Source organism: Sebastes umbrosus, chromosome 18, assembly GCF_015220745.1.
Source record: "Sebastes umbrosus isolate fSebUmb1 chromosome 18, fSebUmb1.pri, whole genome shotgun sequence".
NCBI lineage: Eukaryota > Metazoa > Chordata > Actinopteri > Perciformes > Sebastidae > Sebastes > Sebastes umbrosus.
In genome coordinates this window covers 19994651-20021521 of record NC_051286.1, presented here as the reverse complement: position 1 = coordinate 20021521, position 26871 = coordinate 19994651, and the positions used below count along the sequence as shown (strand labels likewise).

Sequence of the window (26871 nt, the reverse complement as noted above, 5' to 3'; positions counted from 1 at the left end):
GCTCATCATTCTAATGCAGACCATGAAGGATGTAACAGCTGGGGTGATTTGGCTTTGTGCACTGACTGTGGATTGGAGATTTAACAGGTACTGTGATCTGTATCAAAGCAATGATCTGGTAACAGGAAGAAGAACATTCTTAAGGGGAAAACATGGTCACACCAAATGTCCATGGTCATTTATTATGATCAAGATCACCTTATGTATTCAGTTATTTCAGCAGATATGCTTGATTTATACTCCTGCAGCTGTGTGCCTATGTGTTCTGTGTGGGCTGGTGCGGGCACCTCTCGCGCACGCCAAGCATACATAGTACTGCGGCGGATTGCATGTAGCATATAACTCTTTTTGATTTGGACCCGTGGTTTTCAAATCCCTTGTCAGACGGTCTTTGATTTATTCGATAGGCATGATTCAATAGTTCCATATAAGTTTGGCCCAACACTACTCCATGGCTGGGAAAAAAAAAGATGGAAGATTTGGATGATGAGGAGGAGCTCCTGTGCTAAAAAGGTTGTTGTTGTTGTAAATGATATGAGTTACTTGTCCGAAAATCCCACCTCACGGCTCTGATGTCCATTCAAACTTCTCTGGCATCCGCTGTGTCTAGAGCATAGTCACATTTTTTAGGAGGTTGGCGGTGCATCTGCATCTCTCTACAAGCTCCGGAAACCACCTCAGCGGGAGCACTGCACAAGCTTTTCCGCAGAAGTATAAATTAGGCATTAGGAATCAGTGCTGATATGCTACAGCACTCAAAGAACATTGCATCACATTCCCAAAATAATTAAACTAAATGAATTAAGCAAAATGAATTGTTTAGCTACAGGCAATATTGGAGAAGGAAAATCCAGAAGTTACCGTGTAGTTAAAGGTGGTAAATTTGAGATGGGAGCATTTCTATTGCTGCCGCACGGCTCTCAACATGGGGACAGCTGAGCCGGTGGCCGGATTACAACACACACAGAGGGAGAGTGACTTCATTCTCTGCTCAGGTAGACATTACTCTTCTATATCTTTACATAGCAAATAGTTTTTTGCTGCTATATTAATGCTCTGGACATCATATATACAGCACATTTAAATATTAATACATATTCCCTTTTGATTTATCATATGTAAAGTACTAAGGCTGTAAAGAGAAGATAAATATTTTTCAGCAAAAATAAACAGCCTAACATCCCACCAATAAGTGCGAAGATGTTGAAATATAGACTTATCGTTTTCAACAGAGCCAGCTGTGGCAAACTGTCACATTGTGCAACTGTCTAATTAGACTGTGATTATGGAAAAGAGGAGCTATAATCTAAAAATGTTACCAATATGCTTTTGTTTTTGTGTTATTTAAGTTCATACTGATGCTTGTTTAAATGTTGTCGGCAGTGTGTGCAGGGTTTTTGTAGTGTTTTCTCCTCCCTTCTGTAAAAGAAGCAGCTGTTGTTAATTCCTATACTCTAGCTCGGTCACTTATTGCCTCCTATGGACTGTCGAATCGCTTTTTGTGCACAGACAATATGCAAAAGCAGCAGAATGAACGAGCCACTTCGGTTAGAATGGTGTTAAAAATGGCACTGACGATCATACCCAGCTTAGGCCTGCTCCCTTTTGAATGCTAACCGCTCGTGTTATCTTTAGTGAGCCAGCAGAGGTAGCTAGACCCGTCATCCCATTCTCTCGCTGGCATACCCTGTCACAAGCACTGTATGGTGGCTCATTTCGAAAACCTTCTGCATTTGGCATTAATTCATCCCTTTGTCCTCCATGCTTTCTATAGCTCCCAAACACAGAGAAGTTGAACAGAGTTGGTATCTGGATAATTAGAAGTCCACCATTATTTGAGCAAGGCCTAGAAGGCAGCACAAACTTTTGACTGTGTTTTTTTGTGGAATGGGACTTGAGGTGTAGAGGACGGGGGAAACTCAATCATGGATGACCAGCCTTAAGCTTCCTCCAGATCCATAGGTCTGTTCTGGAGCTGATGCTGTCACACTGCCCTTCTCAGATGGATGACTTCTGAGGCTTATCCCTCCTTTCCATTCACCATATGGCCATGCCACTGTCTCTCTCTCCCCCTTTTTCATCTTTCAAACATCAATTTTGTAGCCCTGCCACCCGAACACGGAGGGAGCCAATTACAGCGGCAGACCATTTCCACATCCCTCAATCAACAGGTGCTGTTCCTGCGACATTTGAAGGAAACAAGGTTATGACTCAAACATGAGCTTCTCTCTGCCTCACTAGATCCGCCAACTTGTCCCAGGATGTGTTCAAGTAACAGTGAGCATAATAGCAGCTCCGCGTTTTTTTTCTTCTTCTGCACAGTCACGCTAGGGTCCCACCTAATACCCCAAGTGTAAATTGGAGCCTCGGCTCAGTGGGCTCCCCTGACAGCGCTTCTCACTGATCGGGTGTGGGGGGGTTGCGTGGTTTTAGGGCGTTCTGTGTAGTGTAATTCATGTAAAAGAAGTGTTCTTCTGACATGCTCTTACTTTTTCCTCAATGCTCCGAAGTGACATCCAGCTATCAAGCCATTATCTAGTGGCTTTTACCCATGTCCCACGGGGGATGATGGGGTGTTTTGTCTTGCCGAACCTGACTCCATCTTTCAAACTGATTGACAGGCTTTTTAGTTGGCCTGATCTTGGGCGCTTCAACCGGCTGCCCCCATGGACCGCCACACACAGCACTAATCTGGGGGTTTATTTGTTAGTAGGGGGAAGAAGGGAGGGATATCTTAAAGAAACAGATCGTGAAAAGAGGGGACTGTGAATAATTGCTTTTTCATCCCCGGCTTACGGAACAAATTGAATATCCGGTGCGCAGGATGAAAGTCACCATTTAAGCAGATATTTGCTGGCAGGGTTGGGACTGGCATGCTGCCTGATGTGTATTAGGGTCCGCAGTGAGTGTTGCACTGTTCCTTCTCTTCTTCCTTCAATCACACTCATTGATTGCAAGAGGCTGATTATTTCTGACTTTTAACTCGATGGAAGAGGCTCTGAAATCTCTCTGGAATTAAATACCATCAGAGTGTTATGAGTTTTGTTCACAGACCCTGCACTCGAAAGCCTGTAGGACGGAGATTATTATTATTAGTATTATTTCAGTATTTGCATCCCGCCTTTCAGAGCCGCGGCACAGTTATTTTCTCATTCACTTAGTAAAATCAAGTTCTGTTATTTATTGCCAGTTTTCGCTGAAATGATGCTTGATGCTGTTGAATGAATAAATAGGTCCTGAGGCTTGCTTTTCTAACTACTCCAAAATGTCTCTTATTGTCAGCTGTTTTCTTTCATCAATAATCAGACACTTGTCCACAGATGGGACTGGAAAGAAGTAGTGCTAATGATTGCAAATGAGAATTCAGAACAAGAAATCCAATCTGGCCCGGCAATTTTTTCCCTCCTTCTTACAGAGGACACACAGATTATCGTCTGCTCTGCTGTTTTCTTTAGCAGCTGCCTAGAAAGAGCTAGTGTTTCTAGTTGCTGGCACAGTATGGAGTCTTTTGGCTTGATGCTTAGCTATTACAGCATGTCAGGATTTCCTGTTTTAGAGAAGCCTGTCAACAGAAATGGCCCCATTTCAGTTTGTCATCTTCCTTCATCTTTAGCACTAATAACAGCGGGGGGCCCTCTGGCAAAGTAGCCATGCCACATGTCTGTTCAAAGGAGAACAGTTTAATGGTAGTTCTGGACCAGCGTTTGATTGTCAATAAAAATAGATAGCGTTTGAAGTGGTTCTTTTATTTTCATTCATTCCCACTGATGGCCTTGACAATGTGGCTATCTGCATGTAATTGCTCTTCCAAAGCTGTGCCTCTTGGCCATGCGTGTGAAGGCCAGCAGTGTCAATAGCTCACACAACATAAACATAGCAGTCTCTCGTATTTCCTTTATATTCTGTAGTAGTTTGCCCTTTTGCCAAGCCTTTCGGGGGATTTATTATGCCCTTTTTTTTTTACAGTTCTCACACCTCATGCATCCCACTCAACCCTTGGTTTATAAGAACTAAAGGTTTAGATTGTGTGGGATTATTTACTCATGATTAGTCATATAGCACATGAAGAGGATTTTTTTAAATGCATGGTCTTGCTCTTGTCAACCCTGGTACGTATAATAGTAGCCAACAGCATTGGTCTACCACTGGAAGAAAAAACACTGCATTTGGGTTGATGGAGACATTCTGTTGCGGCTGGAGGGAATACTGTTAGGATGCTATTACATTTGTTAGCTAATAGCCAAGGCTGGAATTTTAGTCAGGATGAAGTATTGGAAATATTATCTAACAAACATTACTCTCCGGCCAGTAAATGTCTTACATTTGCTCTCAATTACCAATTAAACCACAAATAGATAATGAATATAAAAGGAGGCTCATGTTAACAGGTTTTGTTACAGCCCCATCAACAGACTGCTTAAAATCCCTTGATGACAGAAATGTACTGTAAAGATTTAACCCTCTGAGCCTCAAGCAGTTTCAGTTTTATTTGCTGCTGTCACATTTTACTCACTGTGGCCTTTTTTGTCATGGTTTGCATTTTTAGTACCTCTACCTGTCCTTGCAACCTCTCTTGTCCTCTCCTCTCTGCTCTGTGTGATCAGCCTGCAGTTCAGTCGAAGTTTCGCTGAATATTTGTTATGTGACTGTTGTACTCAGCTGAGTCATTCATGGTGTCCCAGTTGCGCTGAGGAGCACAGAATTTAATGTTTTTTACAGGATCTGGTTAATGCAAACAGTTTATTTTTGGCGGAATTTTAAGCAAGACTTAGAATAATGCGATTTTGATGAAATATCACTATTTTAAGCTTAGATTAGGTTATTTTTGCTGACAAAAGTGTTTGTCACACATGAGTAATTTAAGGACCATTGAAATAATATAGATTATTTCTGTTTTTACAGTTTCTGGCTATGATAGATGATGTAATTTTGTTCATTTTTTTTTAAAGAAAACATACCCACTGGCAGGTTGTTGGGCTCAGCGCTTATTTAGATTTTTCCAGGCTGTACTTGTTTATATATTCTGAAAACACATTCTCATAATGCATAAACTGAAATGCTTAGCGTGCGTGGTCAGCGTGCTACACTGTTTAACACCCTTCCCTCTCCAATACACACACAAACACGCACTGTTTGCACTACACATGTAAAGGACATTGTATCGATTAACCTTTATTTCCCTTGAGATTTACCAGAAGTTTAACCAAAGCTGGTCGATAGCTAGTCCTTTCCATAACCTTCCCCGAATCCTAACTTTTTCTATATTCATTTAATTTTGCAGGAGTATGTGGGGGGGTGTTTGGGGTTATTTATGTAAAGTCAGTGCTGCAAGTTTCTCCTCTTTTTTATTACCTGGTGATATTGGATCACTGCTGTCTTGAATCTATAAAATATTAAAAATCTCTCCTGTAGCCTGCTTACTAAACATCGCATTTTTCTCAAATGTATCTGTTTTATTCAATAGGATTTTTATTCTTTAAAACATTTTCGCCTCAAAACCTGTCACTGACAATGGAGTAAAGGTTACTTCATCATTTTTACATTTCTCATTATTCCTACCTTTGCCTCGAGTGGCAAATAGTTGCATTTTATTCTCTAATATTTTGAGCTAAGCTATAACAAAAAAAAAATCAGATTGCTGACTCAATCGCATTATGGCACGGATGAATAGCACCAGAATGGTTCAAATAGACTAGATAGAATGTAGTTTGGTCAGTATGTGGCATAATTGTCTCTGTTGTATTAGGTAATTATAATTATATCAGACATTATTTCAAAAGTTCTGCAATAATATTGCTAAAAGAGAAAGACACTGCTTTAAATAGATGGTTGAAATGAATCAAGTAGAACCTTGACCGATACTGGATTTTTGAGGCTGATAACCATATCAATATTTGGGAGATCCGATAATGATATATCAGCTGATAGTATTATTATTATTGTTATTATTTTTTTTACACATAACGCAAACAAACAATCTTCACATGGGTCACTTAGTTTTTATTATTTTTTTTATTTTATGACCAAGATATGTATGTACTGAGCAGCTTTTTACGGTTAAAAGATAAACTTCCTAATCCATAGTCAGTCAAGAAGAAACTAAATTTAAGAAGTGTTTAGGGAAGCCACTTATTAAGTAATTGACTACATTATGGCCTCATCTTGGTTTAGTTTAAACCCTGGCCAGGAAACTGGCCCTGAATCTCTAAGCTCTACATTGATTTAACACAACTCTTTTATTGATTTTTGCCCCGAAGTGGACACGGTTTTATTTCGTAGTTATTTATTTATATATTACTTTTTATTTTATGTATCTGGTCTGGCTGGGTCACAGATGGGCTGTTAGTGGCAAATTTACTACTTTCATGATGTGAATGTCTGAGTACCAGATAAAACTTGGTGACATCTAGACTTAGCTGGACATAGATATAAAAAATACACGGAGATCCTTATTTATCTTGATTAAAAAAACAAACATTTTAATTTAAAAATCACAAGTAAACATCTTTAAACAACATCAGTGGAGAAGGTGTATTAATCTATTTAATCACATAGTAGATATAGATCTTGCACAAAGGACCTACCACATAATATCATATACCTTTTCCTCCTCCATATAGAAAAAAGAGGCTGCACAGCTAAGAGCTTTTATCAAATGGTTGGGAATTTGTCACTGATTTGATGTTAGAAGTAAAGCCAACCATTAAAGATGAGTCGTCAACCCCAGCAGGGTTTTTACATGCCCAGTCAAAAGGGATGACCGCTTCATTTTAATATGCTGAGACCATGGTAATATGATTTGTCATGATCGTCCCTGACCCTTATAACACTATCTATATTGCATTACCTGTGTGACCGAGTGCTCTGTAAGCCACATCATTTGCCACTGCAACTGGATTTTTTTTTTTTTTCCCCCCATCAAATCACCATCCACTAGTGCCACGTCCACACTCTGCCCAGCTTAAAGGCATTAATGGTATTCATGGTAACAAGAAAACCAGAATAATTTATAATTCATTTTTTTCACTCGTGTTGGAGAAGAAAATAATCTAAGTTAAAACAGAAAGAAGAGGGTGAATTGTTCTCTTAGAGGCATAAGAGAGGCAGGCTTAATAGTGTCCCTGGTGATGGTGACTGTTGGGCTTCAAATCCTTGCTTTTTTTCCTCTCACTGCCTGCTAACCCTTTTTTCTCACTTACTACTGAGGATGGCTCTTCACACACACACACACACACACACACACACACACACACACACACACACACACACACACAGCTAGTGAAGCATCCTTCCATGTTCAAAGATAAAGATCCTCACAGTTACCTCCAGTCTGCAAGTGTGATTGTTTATAGGTTGTTTGTTTGAAAACTTAAAGCCCAGATTTATATTACCATCAACATTTGTGATTACATAATAGCAGGGATGTTTTTTTTGGGGGCGGATTTTGATGAGACTGTGGGATGAGTTCACCATGACATTTTACTAATTATGTTTAAAGAGCAACTTGACACCGATGGAAAATCTTGTTTTCGCTGGCTGCCGGTGGTTGAAATTCCCACATTTATACATTACATTAATATGTGTTGTGTAACGCACAGAATCCACATAGACTGGTGTAGAGGTTTCATCCCACCTTTCCATTATAACTCAAGGCACAAGGACCATATTTTAGAATCTGGTGTCAAAAGAGCAGCATAAATAGTTTGAAAAATGTAGGAGGGTAGACACAGTGGTGGTTTTTCTATCTCCCGGTGATCCTAACCTGGCATGGAGGGCAGAGGAATATGAGAAATATCAGCAAACATGTGCAGGAGGCTGATGGTGTGACTAGAATTGACATCTCGTCTGGTTCACAGGCCAGGGGTTAAATACCAGAGCTGCTACACGGTGTAATGAATTTTGTTGGTGCCCAGTCTCTAGCCTGAATCCAGTCACATGAATCTCTTTTCATTTGTTGTCTCCGCCAGACCTAAGCCTTTCCGGCAATGGGCTAGGCTAAAAATAAGCCTTACTTAGGAGGGATGTCACAATACCAGAAATTTGGTAGTTAATACTAATACCAGTGAAATTCCACATTTCTCGATACCCAATTCAGTTCTTTGAGTGAGTGATAGGAAGTTAAACAGGTCATAATTCCTGTTCTAAAATCGATATTTTACTGCTGTGAAAACATCTCCTTTCTCACCAAAAAAAACCCTACATTTTACAAGATTGCATTTGAACACATCATGATAGCGTTATAATTTACTTTTACCTAATACTCATTTTGACCTAAGCCTGAACTCATCATAATGAAACTCAATGTAACCTCCGTTAACGTTAGCTGTTAGCTCTGCAGAACTGTCCTGCCCACTGGCTGCTAACAGCTCATGTTAAGTAGCTTTCCTCCTGCAGATTTCAACACGGATTTGTTGTTCACAATGTAGCATTATCAGGGGAAAAGATAGGGTGCATCCCGTGGACGTGTCAATAGTGAGTTTACTGCGTCCTTTCGGTTACTGTTTTCAGAAGTTTGGCATCGATTTGGTACCAAAATATTGGTTCTTATGACATCCCAATTACCTCGTCTGTTGCAGGCCACATTTTGGCCTTTGTCATGGCTCAAAACCTGACATCCATAGAAAAGTTTGGTCTCATTTTGAACCAGAGCATCTGCAGGATAATTCCATACCAGATATGTTATGATCCACCGAAGTTAGGCACTATATAAGATTAATAAATCCCTGTTTTCTTTGTCTTTACCGCCATCTTGACTGTAACTGTTGACTAGGAGCTGGGAGGGACAATTGAGTGGAGGTCTGTACTCTACTGAGTGCACTTTTCTAGTCCCCCTTGTATTTTTTCACTATTATTTTGGTAAATGCAATTTAAATAGTGTAATTGTCTTGTTAGAATTTTGCATACATTTCAGACGTGAGCATAAAGACAGTATTAATTAGTCATTGTGTCACAATCCTGGAACTTAACACCTACAAAAACTCTTTATGATCAAATCCTCTCCATATACCATTATTATTCTGCTTTGTTCCCTAAAACCACTGTCATCCCAAGCCGCCTCAGCTCCATCTGTGGTCTTGAGAAACATGGGGATTGATAGAGATGTGAGTAAAGAAAAGGGATGTGAGTAAAGATGGGGAGGGGGAAGATGGAACAGGGAGTTTAGAGGGGGGCGAGGTTAAATGGTCCATGTCAGTAGCAGTCTTTAACGCATGGGATTACTGCCCCTTTTGTGTGCAGTGAGCTCACTCAATCACTGAGCCCGTGTAACACACACTCTCACCTCAGAGGCTGGGGAAGTACACTGCTGCAATCAGCTGGCGAACGGTAAAGAGGAGAATAAATTGAAAGGACAAAGAGAGAGGGTACAAGGGAGGAAATACACGAACAGAGAAAGAGAATGAAAAGACATACATTGGAAGAAAAGGAGGAAAAGTAGTGGTTGAAGGAGACATGAGGAGAGCCTCTATAAAACATTGAAATAGCCAAGAGGTGAGACGATGCACTATAAACTAGTGAAATGCACTTAAAGCAAGAGATGGGAAACATAATGAAAAATGGAAAAGAAATTCAGTGGCAGTCGGATAAAAGGAAGGTTGAAGTGTGAGACTTTCACATTATTATGCATATGTGAGATGGGTTGTAATGATGCTAATTAAAGCTTTTATGCGCGTGTTGTTAAAATAGGCATCTCACCGTGATGTGCTCCATTCGGTCCTCTTTTATGAGCTCTCATGGCTGGGTTGAAACCTGAGAACTCCCTTGATGTTAGACCAGAGTTACTGTATAAAAAGCACAAAAAGAATCCAATAAAAATATGCTCAATATAGAGCGGCGGACAGCGCTTTTTTTGAAGGCAGCCGTGATGATCGTTATCACTTTGGATGGATTCTGAATATTAGAGGAATTCTCAGTGTTCTTAAGCTTCTGCATGCACACTTTATTTGTCAAGGGACCTACAGTTATTAGATTGGCCAGGTGGAGGGGTTTATGTCAAAGGCGTATTACCGGTGAATCCTCCTACACTGCCGGATTAAGTTATGGAAGTGTGATTATTTGAAAGGTATTATCTACTCAATTACAAGCCATGTTTCCAGGCTATTGAGTTCAGTGTGATAGGCACCTCCTGGAAGTCAAACTGAGAAAGTATTGCAAAGGGAACTTGCTGCTTTCAGTGTGAGTACGAGAGAGATTTAAAAAGTTTTCTTCTTTCTTCTCCTTATTTATTAGGTTTAAACTTAAGTTTAATACACTATTCAAAATCTACTATTGTTAAAACATTTATGTAGATAATGACATCATAAATACATTTTGAGAAGGCAGTGTAGAATAATGTGTTTACCACCTCAGGAGTTCAATAGCTACCAAGTGTCTAATCCTGTAACAGGTGTCATTTCTCACTCTTACTACTGTTGTGCTGAGTGTGGAGCAGAGTCTTTTTTTTTTTACAGGGTTGTAATGGGTTTCTGTGATGCAAATAAAAACAACAATGCAGGCCTCTGACAAGCACTAATAATCTCCCCCGTCGCCCATTACTTTCACTGTCAGCATTGTAGTGGGGGAGATGAAGGAAGAGTTATGCTACAGTAGCCACAGTTTGGCCTGATGGTTGTCCTTGGAGACTTTCCGGGACTCATCGGCAGCGCTGCTTAATAACATTTTGCTAACCAAGTATTGTGGACGTTGCATCCATGATGATTTTGCTGTCACATTTTAAGAAATTATTTTTGAAGGTTCATAATAATTCAGTTGAGAGCTTTGGGGAAGCACTCAGAACAGTCATGGTGGAGCCAAATTTTTTCTGTAATGCCGGGTGCGCACAAGAATCGAGCCAATTTTGGGCCTGGTTCCCACCTCCAGACAATCGTAGCAAAGCCCGGATTTTTTTTGATGGTTCTAAAGATCATCTTTCCAGATATTCCTGTGATGTGAGGTATGTTAAGAGTGTTTTTACGTCCCTCGATCTGCTCTGAAGTCCGTCCATTCCGCACCAATCTCAGATCGTAAATATTAAACCTGTTCAATATTTACGATCTGATATCCTGTTGTGTGTGGGGAACCCCGAAGACAGCCGATGGTGCAGTCACGTGGGAAAGAACGATAGCCAATTGAGAACCAAGCTGACTGAAGCGGAAGGAAAACAACTGCTGTCATGGCGGCCGCGGCTAATGCATGAGCTAATGCAAAACGTGAAGCATAAAGTAGTAGCAAGATGGACCTCAGAAGTGGAGGACCAACTTGTTAATTTGTGGCAACCACACAAGTGGTTCAGCAACGCGTCCTCATGACTTCATCCATCCTTTGTTAATTTCCTGTACAAAGTAGTGCAAAAACTAACATTGCTAATTCTTCCTGCCCGCCGTTCGCCATGTTTCTTTACACTAAAGTCACATTTGATTGAAATAGATTTTGCATGATTTCCGTTTTTTTTTGTTGGGGTTTCTCACACTTTCAACATAATCATTTCAACAAAAAATTTTGTGTAGGCCAGCCTTAACTCCATTAGAGATGTTTGTGGTGAAAAGTCAAAACGTCCCAACGAAGTGAAGTATTGCTCTCAAAGTCAAATATGTGGTCATGATTAAGTCTGTCTTGGGATTAAGTTTCTGCTGAAGTGTTTGTTGACGTGAAGCCGTAGTCAGTTACTTTAATCAAGACAACTGTTCTGTCATTTAAACAGGAATCGCAGTCCGATGGAGTGCAATGATTAATACAATGCTAACCTTTTTGCCTCTGTAATTTTTCTTTTGCTCACTGTAATTATCTCTCAGACGTTTCGCTGATGAGAGGCTTCGACAAACATCCACGCTTTATTAATCTTGACATTGCCTTGGTTTTATGTGTTTAAGACGTGGTCACTGTCTCTCACATAGTCTCACACTTTCACACACTCGCCATTTAATTTCTATCGAGGTTTCTCTATTTGCCTTGCGTCGTTGATGGTAACTTTAATTATTGCGCCTTTGCTGTCTCAGTCTATGCATTCTGATGAGCGCTGTATTTAAATAGACACATATACACACACAGACTTTGGCCATGGTAAAATGTGAGAAACGGGTCAATTAAAAGGGCCTTTGACTGTCCAGAATGTTTTAATTAAAGTAGCAGTGAAATGTAAACTTGGTTCTAATTATGATTAGCCCAAATTAGCTGTCACTCTGATCTTAATTGCTTTTGAAAAGAGCTGACCTCCAAATGCTTCATCTCCAAACATCAGCGCTTAGCTCGTGTGACCAGTTATTCAGCACTGTATGCCCATCTGTTTTATTATTTTTTTCTCCATACACGTTTATGGATATTAGTAATAATGTATAGTATGTGTCTTTAAGAAGTAAATAAGTATTTAATACTCTATTTATAATGTGTTTGTTTGTATGTCTCCCCTCAGGCTCTACTGGATCTGGTGGTGAAGAAGAGTGAGGGCTACAGCGTGGAGCAGCTGGAGAGACTGTACTCCCTTCTCAGCCAGTGTATCTACCAGCACCGCAGAGAGTACGAAAAGACCCAGCTACTGGAGGTCAGAAACACACATTCTGCGTGAATAATTAATGAATTAATCAAGAAAATAATCAGCAGATTAAAGGAAAATTCCCCACCTTTTTATATGGACGTCCAGTGTTGATGGTAAATGTAGTCAATTGACGCCATAAATTCCTCAGTGCGAGCTATATTGATCGAGAAAGCTAAGTTATTCTATTCGTGGAGCTGCGCCGGTAGTGCCTACATGTACCAGGATGCATTGCGTGCAATCTTCCGAAGCCTCGCCGGCCATATCCTCTCGCACAGCTAATGCAGCCGCAGCCTCGGCCCCTCACTGCTGTATTTCTTCCCCAGCCATATAATCTGGTTTGAATAAATATGGCTGAATATCCGAGTCAGCCAAAACATTGTAAAATGCATCGTCGTCCATAACATCCTCTGCACTCATGTCATAAAAATGTCAAAAAAAAGTCATAGTATAGTATGCCATTAAAAAGTTATAGTATAGTTACTGTAGCATTGACATGAGTAAGTACCACATGCACATTTAAAGAGTTTACTTTCCCAAACAAAAGACACAAAGGAGGATGGAGGAGTAAATTATGCCTACATGTGTGGTGACTCAGGAGGGATAACATTAAATGAAAGAAGTTTATCTACAAGAGAATAAATATTTGAAAGCAATACAAAATGCCTGAGAGCCTTGCTGCATTGTAGTCCGTGATATTTTTATATTTTGAATTAGGGAGGGGAATAGTTAGGATTTTATTGATACTACTACTCTTATAGATACTCTTTATCAGTTCAGTTCTTTGACACTCTTATTGGTTCTTTTTTATTACTAAATAATTGCTTTTTAATATATTATTTAAAACAAATAATACATTCAGAACAGGATAAGAATTTATTTATATTTTAAATATAACTAAATGTTATTTCTAAGGCAGCAACATTAATGTTTACAACAGCAAAGTCACTATATAAACTCAATAATATCTCACTAGAAACAAATCTAAAATGTCAATAAAATAATCAATATTCCTGAGTGAAGTTAATCGGTCATTCCTCCTGTCCTCTGTCCTCCTCCCTCTGCTGATGTGATTCACTGCCTGAAGGTAATGCTGATAGAGAGAGGAGGGGCTGCTTTGTCTCAGCCAGCAGAGAAGTTTACAAGAATTTTAAGTTACGTGGCAAACTAAGCTAAACAGTTATGACTACATACAGACAGCTTTTGTTTTAGCTTGTTTGTTACAATTCGCTATTAGCTGAGCTAGCGCGCTTTGCTTGTGTAAAACATAGCGGCGGTGGACCGAGCAGATTCAAACATTGCTTTTCTACATGTTTACATGTTAATGCTTGTTGAACAGGTGCATATAATATGATTTAATTTATATGAAGTTTTTAGTAATATGAAGTATTGGCCCTTTATAAAAAAAAAAAATATATATATATATATATATATATATTATAGAGCAGAGGAGATACACACTGCAGCGTGATAATGATTTACACCAAAACGTTAAAAGGTACAGCTAAAAGAACCGATAATGTTGGAGCTTATCAATACTCCGGTTTTGCCCCGGTGCCTGTTTAATACAGGGCTTCGTTACCCATCCTTATTTTGAATTGTCAACTGCCGCCTAAATTTGGTTTTCCTTTACTTAAATAAAGACATTTCCGCATAAATTGGTGCATAATAATTCACCAAAATGCAGGAAATGAAGTGTTTGTCGCTCAAAAGTGGAAATGAAATCGACACTCTTGCTACATTTACTATCCACACTGATTGGACATCCGCATAAAAGGTGGCGAGTTTTCCCTTTAATTAACAGTGAAAAGAATTGTTAGTTGCCGCCCTATATGCGACATTGTTACGTGATTCCAACCTCTCATCTTTTCACCACACAATGTTCCCCCCAACATCTTGAACATCTTGTTACCAGCTAAACAGCAGGGAGGTTTAAGCCTCTAAGAGAATATGTGAACATTGCAAATTCAGTTGAGAGTGAATGTGAGACCCTCTATTACAGCTGTCTAATGGTGGACATCTTTTGTGTGTTGTACAAAAGATGTGACATTAGCAGTTCTGAAAGGCGTTATTGAGGCGAAATGGCCAGGAGAAGAAACCTGAGGATAAATATGTATTTTTCTGACTTCACTTTTTATTCTGAGCTGCAGATTTGACATCATGCAAGCAGAATAACTCAGTCCAAGTAACTTGTTTCATGATGCCAAGTCAAATGTTGCCTATTTGACAGTGAGTTTCTAAACAACTGGTAACATTTATTGAACTAATAACATTCCAGGCATGATAGAAAAGTGGATCGGGGCAAACAATATCTGAGTAGAAGTCTTTCGTGTCTCTTATGGGAGGTTAGATGTAGACATCCACACACATTGAGAAAGGTTAAAACAGGGAATAGCGTCTGGAAGTGACGGGCATCATGACACAAACCACAGCTTTGTGTAGCTTATTGGAGGATGCTTTAGATACCCGCCACTGAAGTGGAGCTGAGCAGCAGTTATGGTATAAATCAATAGCAGGGTTAAAATGTAGGATTTATTTTTGTATCAGTGTTCTTTTTGCTTCATAATAAGATCTAACAAGGACGGTGGGGACTCCGAGTAAGTTCAGGAGCTTGAATCCAAAATAGTTCATAAGAGAACCTTATTTTCCACACAATGTCCTTCTTGGTGGGGGGCAAATTCATTCAGACTTCAGGAAAGAATCACACTTTCAAATTTTAATTCTGTGTTCAACAACCTGAATGAGATTTCAGAATTTTCTTACTAATACAATTAAGCCTGTATGACCCAAGGAGTTAAAATACATGTATGAGCTCTATTTTTCATTCATTTGAGTTTAATTGGTTTTTATAAAAATTAGGACTGTCAAAGTTAACGCGATTATAACATGTTAATGCAAATTTATTTGAACACCACTAATTTCTTGAACGCATTAATGCAATCGGTCTCTCGGAGGTTGTAGCGGGCTCAGTTAGTTCTAAAGCTAGAGTGAAGATACTGGCATCATATGAAACTAGAAAACCTAAAGGATCAATTGGCACCAACCATGTCATACTGCAATGGAGGCTAAATAACGCTCCAAACTTACACTCAATTTTGGAGAGGAAAAACTGGCATGGCCATTTTCAAAGGGGTCCCTTGACCTCTGACCTCAAGATATGTGAATGAAAATGGGTCCTATGGGTACCCACGAGTCTCCCCTTTACAGACATGCCCACTTTATGATAATCACATGCAGTTTTTTTGGGCAAGTCATAGTCAAGTCAGCACACTGACACACTGACAGCTGTTGTTGCCTGTTGGGCTGCAGTTTGCCATGTTATGATTTGAGCGTATTGTTTATGCTAAAAGCACCTGTGAGGGTTTCTGGACAATATTTGTCAGTGTTTTGTGTTGTTAGATCATTTCCAATAAGAAGATTAAAAATGTGTGATTAGTTTGCGATTAATCACGGTTAACTATGGAGAATCATGTGATTAAATGGGATTCAATATTTTAATCAATTGACAGCTATAATAAAAATAAATACACGTTTCTTACTACTGTAGCAAAATAGCAAATTTTATAAATAAAAAATCATAAAATGTAAAATAATTAAAAAATAACCTCATTAAGTGTTAGCACTCTGTGTGTTGATTGTTTTTTCATTCAGTCCTAGTCTCTTTGGAAAATACAACAAACAATACATTTCTTGCATATTGTGAGTAAGGGTCAACAAAAATAGCATTAATATAAGGTAGTCTTTTAAGGTTATTTGTGGGCATTTTATGGATTTCATTTGATAGTGGAGAGACACAGGAAATGTGAGGAAACAGTGTAGGGGTATGATATGCAGCAAATGGTCCGAACCGCTGGGAAGGGAGTCGAACCTGGGACTCACTGCTCAGGGCATTTGCGCTCATGTGGTATGCGCCCTAACCGCTCGGCTATCGAGTCACCCCTCTATTTTAATTTTTAATCTCTCTTGACAATGTTCCCTACAGAAAAAGCTGCTGTATATTTTCCCAGAATCCCATCTGGTCATCTGCTGCTGCTGCAGGATGTCAGTGCAGACAGCGGGCCAGAAATGGCAGTGTCCTGGTGCCGGTAGCCAGAACTGGCTGACAGGATGTCAGAGAGAGGAAGCGGGAGAGGGAGAGAGCAGTCAGCCAGGTGGTGCCGCCTGTCGACAGGCCGGCTGGTGGAGGAGGGGAGGGGGCATGTCTGGGTTTCATCTCATACTGCCAACCTAAATTGGTGTTTCCAGAGCAGAAATGTCAGCTCGTTTGGCACGTGTTTTGTTTGCCTGTGTTTCCAACACACATCTTGACTCCACAGCAGGTCATCTCCTTGTTCCTCCCCAGGGAATGCAAAAAACATGCGCGCATACACACCCGTATGCCGGGTTGATACTCAGTATGGCGGCTGAAGCCATTCCCACTTAATGTTGCAGCGCGTGGTGTTTGTGTCTACATTGTAGAGGCGAGTGAAATGGAGCGTGTCCATACATTTGTCTCCTTTACTCTGCTCCCGTCCTCCTCTGGGTACAGCTTGTCTCGGGCTTCCAGAAGCGCTGACCTTTCAGCAGATGGAGTGGACTACACCCTGCTTCCAGTTAAAGCCAGAGGGACCATCTCTGCCCTGTACACAATAACACGCCAACTATGTTCCTATCTACAAATTGGCGTTCACATTGCCCTAGACCTAGTATTACAATGTGCCCCTGCCTCAGACAGCAATTTAAAGCTTCGTAAGAAGAGCCTTTGACCTTTTAACCTGAATCTGTGCGGTGCCAGAGCTGTACACGCCACTGGCCTTACATCATTAGCGTTGGTTCTTTCTCTGCTTATTTGTGTTAATTACTGAAGATTGTGGCCTGCAAGTTATTTCATAAACCTTTTTTGGCTTGTTTACTGGAAGCAACATCAGAGGCAGTGCCGAAATTGTTCCTAAAACATGTTGGATTTCTACTAGGGGTGTCACGATTCTCCAAATCTGCTATTCGATTTCACTTTCGACTTTAAGGTCACGATTCCATTTTCGATTTAAATTCATTGTTAGACTATGGAGTCTTGATTTGTAAAGGTGAACAGATCACTCAACGTTTGTTGTATGCCCCCTTTATGCCACTGTCATTTACACTTTCAAATTCTTCTTTAAAAAGAGAACTGAATTAGACTACAACAGTCTACAATATAAAAAGCTGCATCTTTTTAATATCAGTATCTGTGTGACCCACCTCAGTACATAATCATTACCAAAACAAAACCTAAATCCATCTGCAGTGCATTACAAGTGTGCTGTAATCTACAAAAATACGGTTGTGTTGTCTTGTGTTGTCGCGCTTGTTTCTCTCCTCTCTTTTTCCCCCTTTCTCCTCTCTCTCTCTCTGATCGCTGTCTGTCACCAAGGGCGGAGGCAGGGCTTGTGTGGGCAGAGCTGAGAGAGGGCACTCGACAGCCCGCCAGCTTGTTGCTCTCGCTACCAATATCAGCTGCTCTGATTCAACAATGTTGAGCTGAAAAAACGTGCATGTAAGCTGAAATTCAGCCGTGTTGTTGTTCTGTCGTGAGATGCAGTGACTTAATGTTAAACCAAGTAAGGGTAGAACAGCTATGAGAGATAAGGAAGAGTAACTGACTAACGAACTGAAGTCTGCTAGCCGCTAGGCTAATTCATGCAGTGTGAAATGTGTAAAATGCCAGAGGCATATGCAGGAAGTGCTTTGAGTATTGTTGCAATAGGGACGGCCCACATTTCCCATCATGCCTGCCTCCAATTTAGAATTGAAATTGTGACACCTCTAATTTCTACATCCATTTAATATTTGATTGTTTCTTTTTTCCCCCTGGCGATATGGTGGTAAAATATAGATGATGTGACTTTATGGCACGCAAAGCGATTTGGAGCATGTGTTCTCTTTAAATCATTAATGATGTTTGATGTCAGACAAGGGCCTCTTTTGAGACCTTCTCTCAAGACTTTTTGTACCAATGTTGTTGACATATAAAGACAAAAATCATAAGGCAGAGAAATCAGTTTCTCCATTGACAGTAGCCTCTGTAGAACAGAATGAAATGCAGCCCAAGCTTTCATCCCTGTGAATCTGTTCTCTGTAGCTTTCGAAAAACAAAAACAAAAACCTTCATCCAGGCACAAGATTGTTCTCTCTCGACTCTCACTTTTTCTTTTGTTGAAAAAAAAAAATGCAGGATGTTGTTTTTGCTCTCCTAACCTACACGCGCACACCGCAGGGAACCCTGTTCTCCCAGGGGTTGTAGAAAATTTTATCTGGGAAATAGAGGAAATCAGTAAGCGAGGTGGAAGTAGATAACACCGGTTCAAAGAAGGCGGGGTACGCCAAAGTAATTTAAAACATCTTTGTCACAAATTGATGACATCTCGACAGCGGTGATGCTGGATTTTCTTTTAATGCATAGTATTGATGGCCCCATTGGGAAATTAAACTCCTAAATCTACAATTCTGCCATGTTGAGCGACACAGGAATTAAACCTCTTCATGCTAGAGAGTGAGAGAGCACTACAGGCCTAACTTTATGTTACTGAGACGGAGGGTGGGCGCTGTGGAGACTCGATGGATTGTCTGCTGTGTTTTTTGGGATGACAAGGTTAGAGGCCTTCGGGCAGATAGACTCGAGATCACACAGGTGCAAGGCGTCAAGGCAGCAAAGAGCTTATTTTTGCGTTGGCGTGCGGGTGTACAGGGAGACAGACGGGTGGCATAGATGTGTCTAAACATGGGCTGTGACTGATGTGCTGAAACTTTCAGGGAATTTTCGAAACTAAGTGACTTTTTATTCAGTCACACCAGCTTCACTTTTCATACCGTCATTGAGTTTTACTGCGCATGTGACCTGGTGTTGATAGTTGTGGGGGTATGATAAAGGGCTTAATTGATGCTATAATTGGAGTTGGATGGGTAGTTAAAATCACATGCAGAAATAGCATTACTTCTTTGACCTTTTTAAAATCCATTCAGAATGAATTGCATAGTTATACTGAGTATAGTTTTCATTTTATCTGGATTATCAAATGAACAGCTGGCCACAATGCACAGTTTAAATTAACACAAGAACTTTGGCACCACTTGAACATTTGTTTTGTGGCCATGAGAGGATTACAAATGACATCAGAATTTAGCTTCTGAATTCAATGCCATGAATGAACAAGGCGTTCAGGTAGACTTTTCAATCAATCCAAATACTCAAGAGCATTTCTAAGTGGATTTTGAAAGGAATAAATAATATAATATAATACAATAACACAAAAAAAAATACTTTTTTTGGACTGCTCGCTTAATCAGCTAAGCATTTAAAACCTCTAAGTATCTATTAACCTTTTGGTCTCTAAAATATGACACACTAAAAATACAGTATATTCAATATATTATTATAGAGACTCAGAAAAATGACAAATGCTCAAATTTGAGTGGATTTTTTCTTTTCTTTTACATTTTTCATTTAAAAATGACATTTAATCAATTATCAAGATCAAATAATTACTGAATGACTTATCATTCCAGCTTTAAAGCACCAGTGTGTAACAATTAAGGGCATCTATTGGCGGAAATGGAATATCATTTTAAGAAGTATGTTTTCTTTAGTGTATAATCACCTGATAATAAGAATCGTTGTTTTTTCTCTAGCTTAGAATGATCCGTTTATATCTACATAGGGAGTAGGTTGCCGCCGCTCTCCCTCTCTTGCTTCACCGCTCACTTCCCACGTACACACACACACTCTACTCACTGGCTCTGCTCCAAATGGCTCTAGAGATTCCCGTTTTTTGCATCGGCCACCGTAGCCCTCAAACACGCTTGGCACACGGGAGAGGCTTCATTTGGTTGCAATCCCCTCACCTCACCATTAGATCCTACACACTGCACCTTTAAAGTCCCCATGACATGAAAAATACATTTTCCCAGTTTTATTCCTGTATCCATGAGTTAATTGTTCATTTACCTCTTGTTAAATGACAAATATATGTCAAAAAACACATCAAAATCTGACCAAAATCCTCGTCTTTTCTTTTCCTGTAAACGGTTTCAAATGTTTGATGACTCATCCTGCACTCGGGGGCGTTTACAAAAATTCATCCAATCAAATGAGACGTTGGGCGACTAGATAACCAATCGTTTGTGGATTGAATCAATATACGTTCTGCGGTGGGGAGCCAACAGTCCTCTGCTCTATAGCTCCTAGCTCCGTATCAAGTAGAGATGTCCGATACCATTTTTTCCTTCCCGATGCCGATTCCGATACATAAACTTGCGGTATCGGCCGATACTGAGTAACGATCCGATACCAGCGTGCTAAAATAAATATATAGTTATTATTATTATTTAACAGCTGTTAACTACTGACCATGTATGGATGTGATTTGATTAATGTCTTTGTTGTATGGCCTGGCTCAGGTTAAACTCTTTGTAAAACATGAACAAATACATACAGAGAATGAATGACATAGAACTATCTTTTATTATTCAGTTTGTCAGTTACAAAAAACATAAATAAATGAAGCTAGGAATAAATAACCATTCCATATTCTCTTAGGTGTCTCCTCAGTGGACAGCCTGTGTGCTAATTTGTCCTGCAGAGTGCAATATTCACACACCCTACTAGGTTACAGTCACCCCTCGAAACAGAAACTTTACATACTGTACATATCACCGTTTTACTTGTTGGATTTTCCACTGTGAATTATTGCTAAATGGCTGACATTTCCCTCACTCTGACTACCGTTACAGTTACACTCTCCACTAGCACCGCACTGTTGTTGTTTGCTATCATCACGTGACAAACTACCTGCAATCAGTTCTTCTTCGCTGCTCTAAAACAGTAGTTGCCAGTGGCAGCCGTGATGCACCCAGGTCGACAGCACAGTGAAGGGTACTGTTTTGAAGCGGCGAAGAAGAATTGATTTCCGGTTAAACAAGTTGATTTTTTTCTGGGTTAATAAATGATGGTATCGGATCAGTGCATAGACTGGTGTACTTGCCGATACCGGATTTTTGGCAGTATCGGACGCGGTTCCAATACTGGTATTGGTATCACAACTCCAGTAACGAGCTAAACTATAAGCCTGCACACTTTTTAGCGGCCCAATCAAATGCAAATGATTTGATTTAAATCCCTCTTGTAACTGTACACTGTTCAAATATTCTGTTTCATTGTGAGCAGTTAGAGACGCTTTAAATTCCGTTTCAAGGGGACTTTAATGACCTCTATGTCTGGGCTCCCCTTTAAAGACATGTTGAAAAAAAAAAACATTCAGTGAAGCAGGAAAAAGTTCACCTCTCTTTAGAAGAGTAAAATTGCTTTTTACTGTAAAGTTGATAGTTTTTAACTTTTGTTGTAGATGTTGGAATTGGTATCTTGTAGCGCCGTCTGTCGCACTGACTCAGCCATTCAGATGAGCGAACACACACACAGTGTAACATCTTCAAGGCATTAATCACGGTCTATTGCAGGCTAACATCCATCTCTCTTCCTCCGGCTCTGTTCAGATTTAGTCAGTGTCAAACTCTGCTGTTTTCACGCTGAGAAAAATCGCCTGTCTCATTCCGGCACAGCTTTGCTTCATTTTACATCATTTATCATGGTGAAAGCTGTTGTTTGCTGTGGGAGATTTCCAAGTAATATTGAAACCGCGGCGCACAGATGCTTTATACACACATATCTGAGTTTGCAGTGTTGTTCGAGACTAAAGCAGTATGTGTTTATGTGTCTTGTTTTGTGGCGCAGGAGATGGAGGAGAGAATCCAGCATTTTGATACATTCCTGTGAGATGGAGAGAAGACCTTATCAGGTAGATCCTGATAAACAGCCCGGGACCACAAAGACACACACAAACTGAGTGAGAGAAGGAGCTTCAGCCCCTCGACACAAAAAAAAAAACACACGCAAAATCCAGCGCCCTCTTCGTGCTGGGGAGGAGGGGACACAACGACGAGGACGACGTTGAGGACAGAGACATTCAATGGTGCTATCGTCTCAGGAACCTGGCCAGATCCAGACCCATTCTACACAACCAAACTCCTGGAGGTGTGTCGGTCACGCACGCACACTCACGCACACAACACCGGTGACGGGCGCAACCCTGGTGCTAACTCGGGTGCTATCCTAACTTTCATCCATGCTGCTCTTTGGGATTACTTCTTAACTCGGATGACTAGCAAAAACCAACAGATCGGGTGATGTCATATCGCAAACCTGGCCGCTTCTCCGCGGAGCATACACTTGGGTATGCATGTATTTCTACAAACACACACACACAGACCAGAAATGCACACACCCTCACCCCAGATCCTCACCAGCAGAAGTGTGAATGCAGAGTGCCGCTAGGAGATGAGGACAGTATAATGTTCTGAATCACTGAACCACATTGCTGAGCCCATCTTTTTTTCCCCCTGAGTGGAATGCTTCGTCATAGGCCAGTCGTTACCACGCTGTTATGCGGCTCATTCTTTTCTGCCATTTTCAGCTACTTGATTAATTCAATATCTGAGCCACCGTCGAGGACACTCACCCAGAACAATAGTTTACAAAGAAGTTTCAGCGCGAACACAGATTTTCGATGAGGTTAGCACAGCAGGACTGGAAGCGATTATGTCCTCGTCATTACAGCGGTCGTCGGGGCGCGGAGAGCCCGTTAGCCCCCTCAGCGTTCAGTTGAACAAGCGGAGCGTCGCCTGTAGGTCAGCCGTACAACCACTTTCACTCACAGGACCACCTCTGGCGTTCACAGTCTTAGCAGATTGTCATTGTCCTAAATAAATTGTGGTAGCGTAAACCACCCCCTCCTCACTACATTCACAGTCTGAATGTTTCCCCTCCCGCTCAAGCTGTGCCCGATTTTTTTTTTTCCTACCGACACCCCGGCTGAGGATCTGGAAGCAGTACAAATTGGAACACGTCTAAGAGTTTGCACTGCCTAGTGTGTGCCTTATTTAAAAACCTCATATGACACTGATATATTTAGCAGGATTTTTTTATTTACTAATTGTGACAATGAGCTCCAAGTTGGGGTGGGTCCTAACCACTGAGGTCACAGTGACCTTGAAGCAAAAAATATATATATATATTTCAATGCCATTAGGTCGTTTAAAAACATATCTAGGTTATACATCTCTGAACTGGGCCAAAACTCATTTGAAAATCTGATTACAAAAGTAGTACTTCTATGGCTGTGTCAGTGTCTGGCCAGATGCATCCGAAGATGCACTTGATATTTTTATTTAAATGTATTCCTGTTAAAAACCCAGACCTGTTCGGGAGGTCGGTCTCCATCTGAGCGGACAGCAGGCGCAAGAAGAGGTAGACGACACCAGCTTTTCTTCAGTTTTCCATATGCAAAATTATGAAGCGAGAGTCAAAAACGATTTACCATGCCAAGTGTTATCCCACTCCCGAAAAAAAGGTGCTGACTTAACGGTGCCTGTTCACAGGAATTCAACTATGAAAATGTTCTATTAGATGGTCAATCTTCGTGTTATGTTGTGTATTTGATAATTATTTCTTACATTTTTTTTTTTTTTTTTTATAAAATGCTTTGCTTGACTTGAGATTTTTTGCATGGGTTGTGAATCCCTAATGAACAAGGCCATTCTAGGCAGTGCCCGTCACTACGGTGTTTTAAAGCATTACATGATGATTATTTTTTTTTTTCCTCCTTTCAAATGTGTGTACCGACTCTGTGGATTTATTTCATCTGTTTTTTTCTCGACACCAGACAAGAGAAGCTGGATTCTGTGGATTGGCACAGTAAATGTGTTCTGACTGCAGTAAATGAAGGTATTTACTGAAGCTTTATAAAGTTGGTTTGTGGAGATGCCATATTTTTGAGCAGGTGTAGACTGGAGAAGACCCCCCCCTTCTTTCACCCTTCCAAACCTCTTGGTGCAACTCTGACCCCAGCTCACCTCTGCCTTTTCTCAGATTCTAGGTGACAAAAGCTAAGACCATATGCAAACTGGCAACGACAGGTTAGCACTTGGACTACTGCAGACAGAAAAACCAACGCTACCTCAGCTTAATTTATTTTAATGCGAAAAACCGTTTACTGGGTACAAAAACAGTATTCCCCCCCCACTCTCCCCTCCGAAATACTGTTGCAACATCTCCAGTACCATCATAGGTACCAGATCAGTGAAACCACGGCTGCTGCAGTAATCCAAGAGTTGTTTATATCTCTCCGATTGTTATGTATGTTTGCATTTGAGCCAGATGATGATAAATTTAAAGCATATTTCATGGACTGTATATGTTATGTTTCAGGTTCTCTTAATTTTTTTTTTTAGATCTGTTCCTCGATTATATTATCACCCAACTTAAAAACATTTTCTGCCTCTTTACACAACCATCGCCTTTATTTCAAATTCAGCTTCTTTTTTTTCTCGCAGATTTTCATCTCATGATTCTGATTATTTATTATTAAACACGTTTTACACCTAATATTCAGTCAATTGTCTTTTTGTACGTGTGAAATTTAACCAATCGGGAAGCGTCGCGCGTCCGTTTAAACAATTTTTTTGCTGAAATGCGTAGCGTTTGTGTAGCAGGTTTATTTGGCGTGTGCGGGGGAATAAAAGGGTTTACAGGTCTCTCAGGTTCAAACACGCGACAACATGCCCTTTCGACTTTTCTATTTATTTCATTGTTCTGGTGTTTTCTTCGTTCAAAGTGGTTACAGACTGTGTGGCATACTGGAAGAGACTAACATTAGGATCGATATTTAAAACGTAGTGTCTGTCTAGTTCATCCCAGGAAGAGAAACAGGACCAGATTCTTTGAATGTTCACTTTGTCTCCACTTTCTGCCAAAAGAGTTATTTTTTAATGAATTTAGAAAACTCATATGGAAATAAAATGGGTAGTTAAATGTCATACATTGTGATCTTCCTTTCTTATTATAAATTGTAGCCAGTTTGGACTAACAACCAATTTTTGTCTGGTAGTTGAGACTACTTAGTCCAGTATGCAGAAGGAAAGGGTTTGTTCTATCCTGAATTACTTTGTTCTTCCCTACTTTTTCACACTTAATTTTAGTCGAGACTTTCCATAGCTTTGTCAGTTCTGTTCGTTTGTGTATTTAACACACCTGTTCGCAATTGTTACTTTAGTGTAAGTTATATTTGAAATGGAACATTTACTGTATTTCTCAAATAAACTGCTGTGATATACTTGAATAAAAGGTGCAAACTGTATATTTCTATTGTTGATTTTTCTTACTGTACATTCAGACGAACGGGGAATCCACACCAGAGGCTGTACTACGAAGGAGGATTTGCGGTTAGCGAGGTAACTTCAGGTTTAACCCTGGGTTTTGAGTGCTACTACCATGGTTCACTTCTTACCGGGGTGGATCGCCATGGTAACTAATGCTGAACAGCTAACTTGCTCTGGAGCAGGTTATGTTCAAGATAAGAGATCGGCTCGTATGAAAGCACCTCCTACTGACCAATCACAGCTTGGTGCGCAGATCATATGATATTACACAAATCCTATGAATTATGTTTTTATATTTATTTGTTTACTTGCTCTAAAGTCCGTTTCACACCGCCGGAGTCGAGGAAACAGCTGGAAGAAGGCTGAAATAGTCATATACGCCTCATCGTTACTAGAGGGCATAATGAAGTGTAATCTATTCATCCATTCCATTTTGAAAACTATTTATACATCACTGCCCCATCTAGACATATCTTTCTGACTTTTGAGTATTCCGTTAAACTAATAAGTCTGTTAATTTATGCATTCACACATCTGCAATTGTTTCTTTTGCCAGCTGTCCTTCAACTGTGTTACTTTTAATCTGGATTATGTCTTTAACTGCTTCACATTTGACTAATATTATAGTTTGCCCTTTGTTTGTAAAAATGGGCCGCTCTGCTGACAGTAAACTTGTCCACGTGTGTGATTGGTCATATGCTGCAAACGCGTTCATAGGATCGTTTAGCGGGATCGCGGTTGTTCGGGTTAGATAAACCAGATAACGAGAAGATAACCCTGGGTATGTTGAACTCGCTTCGTAGTACAGACCTCTGTAGTTTCAGATAACCTATAGAAAAGCAGAGTGCGTTATTTTGAAAGCAAAATTTGTGAAGCCATGTAGTTGCATCTCCTTTTCAAAAATCACACCGTGATATTTTTGTATGCCAAAATGTACCCTACACCCAAGTTCTGTGGTAAATAAATACACCTTAGAAGCCCGTACTTTGATGTGAACAAGCAACTTACCTGTATGGAGTAGAGCGCTTTTCTTCTGAGAAAATAAAAAAGACTTCACTTTACATATATATATATATATATATATATATATACATGATTAATTAATACAGCATACAAAAAAAAAAAAGACTTGTGACAATGTG

At 40.1% G+C, this 26871-nt stretch overlaps 1 protein-coding gene across 2 annotated transcripts in view; it reads left to right on the top strand.

Moving 5' to 3' along the window:
- Positions 1-25707, top strand: part of atad2b (ATPase family AAA domain containing 2B) — a 92969-nt gene extending 67262 nt beyond the window's left edge. For both annotated transcript variants that reach the window (XM_037750802.1, XM_037750801.1), the window contains exons 27-28: positions 12386-12514; positions 22248-25707. In XM_037750802.1, the coding sequence (XP_037606730.1) occupies positions 12386-12514; positions 22248-22289 (171 nt within the window). In that variant the 3' untranslated portion in view covers positions 22290-25707. The remainder of the gene's footprint in view (positions 1-12385; positions 12515-22247) is intronic.
- Positions 25708-26871: the final 1164 nt, after the last annotated feature.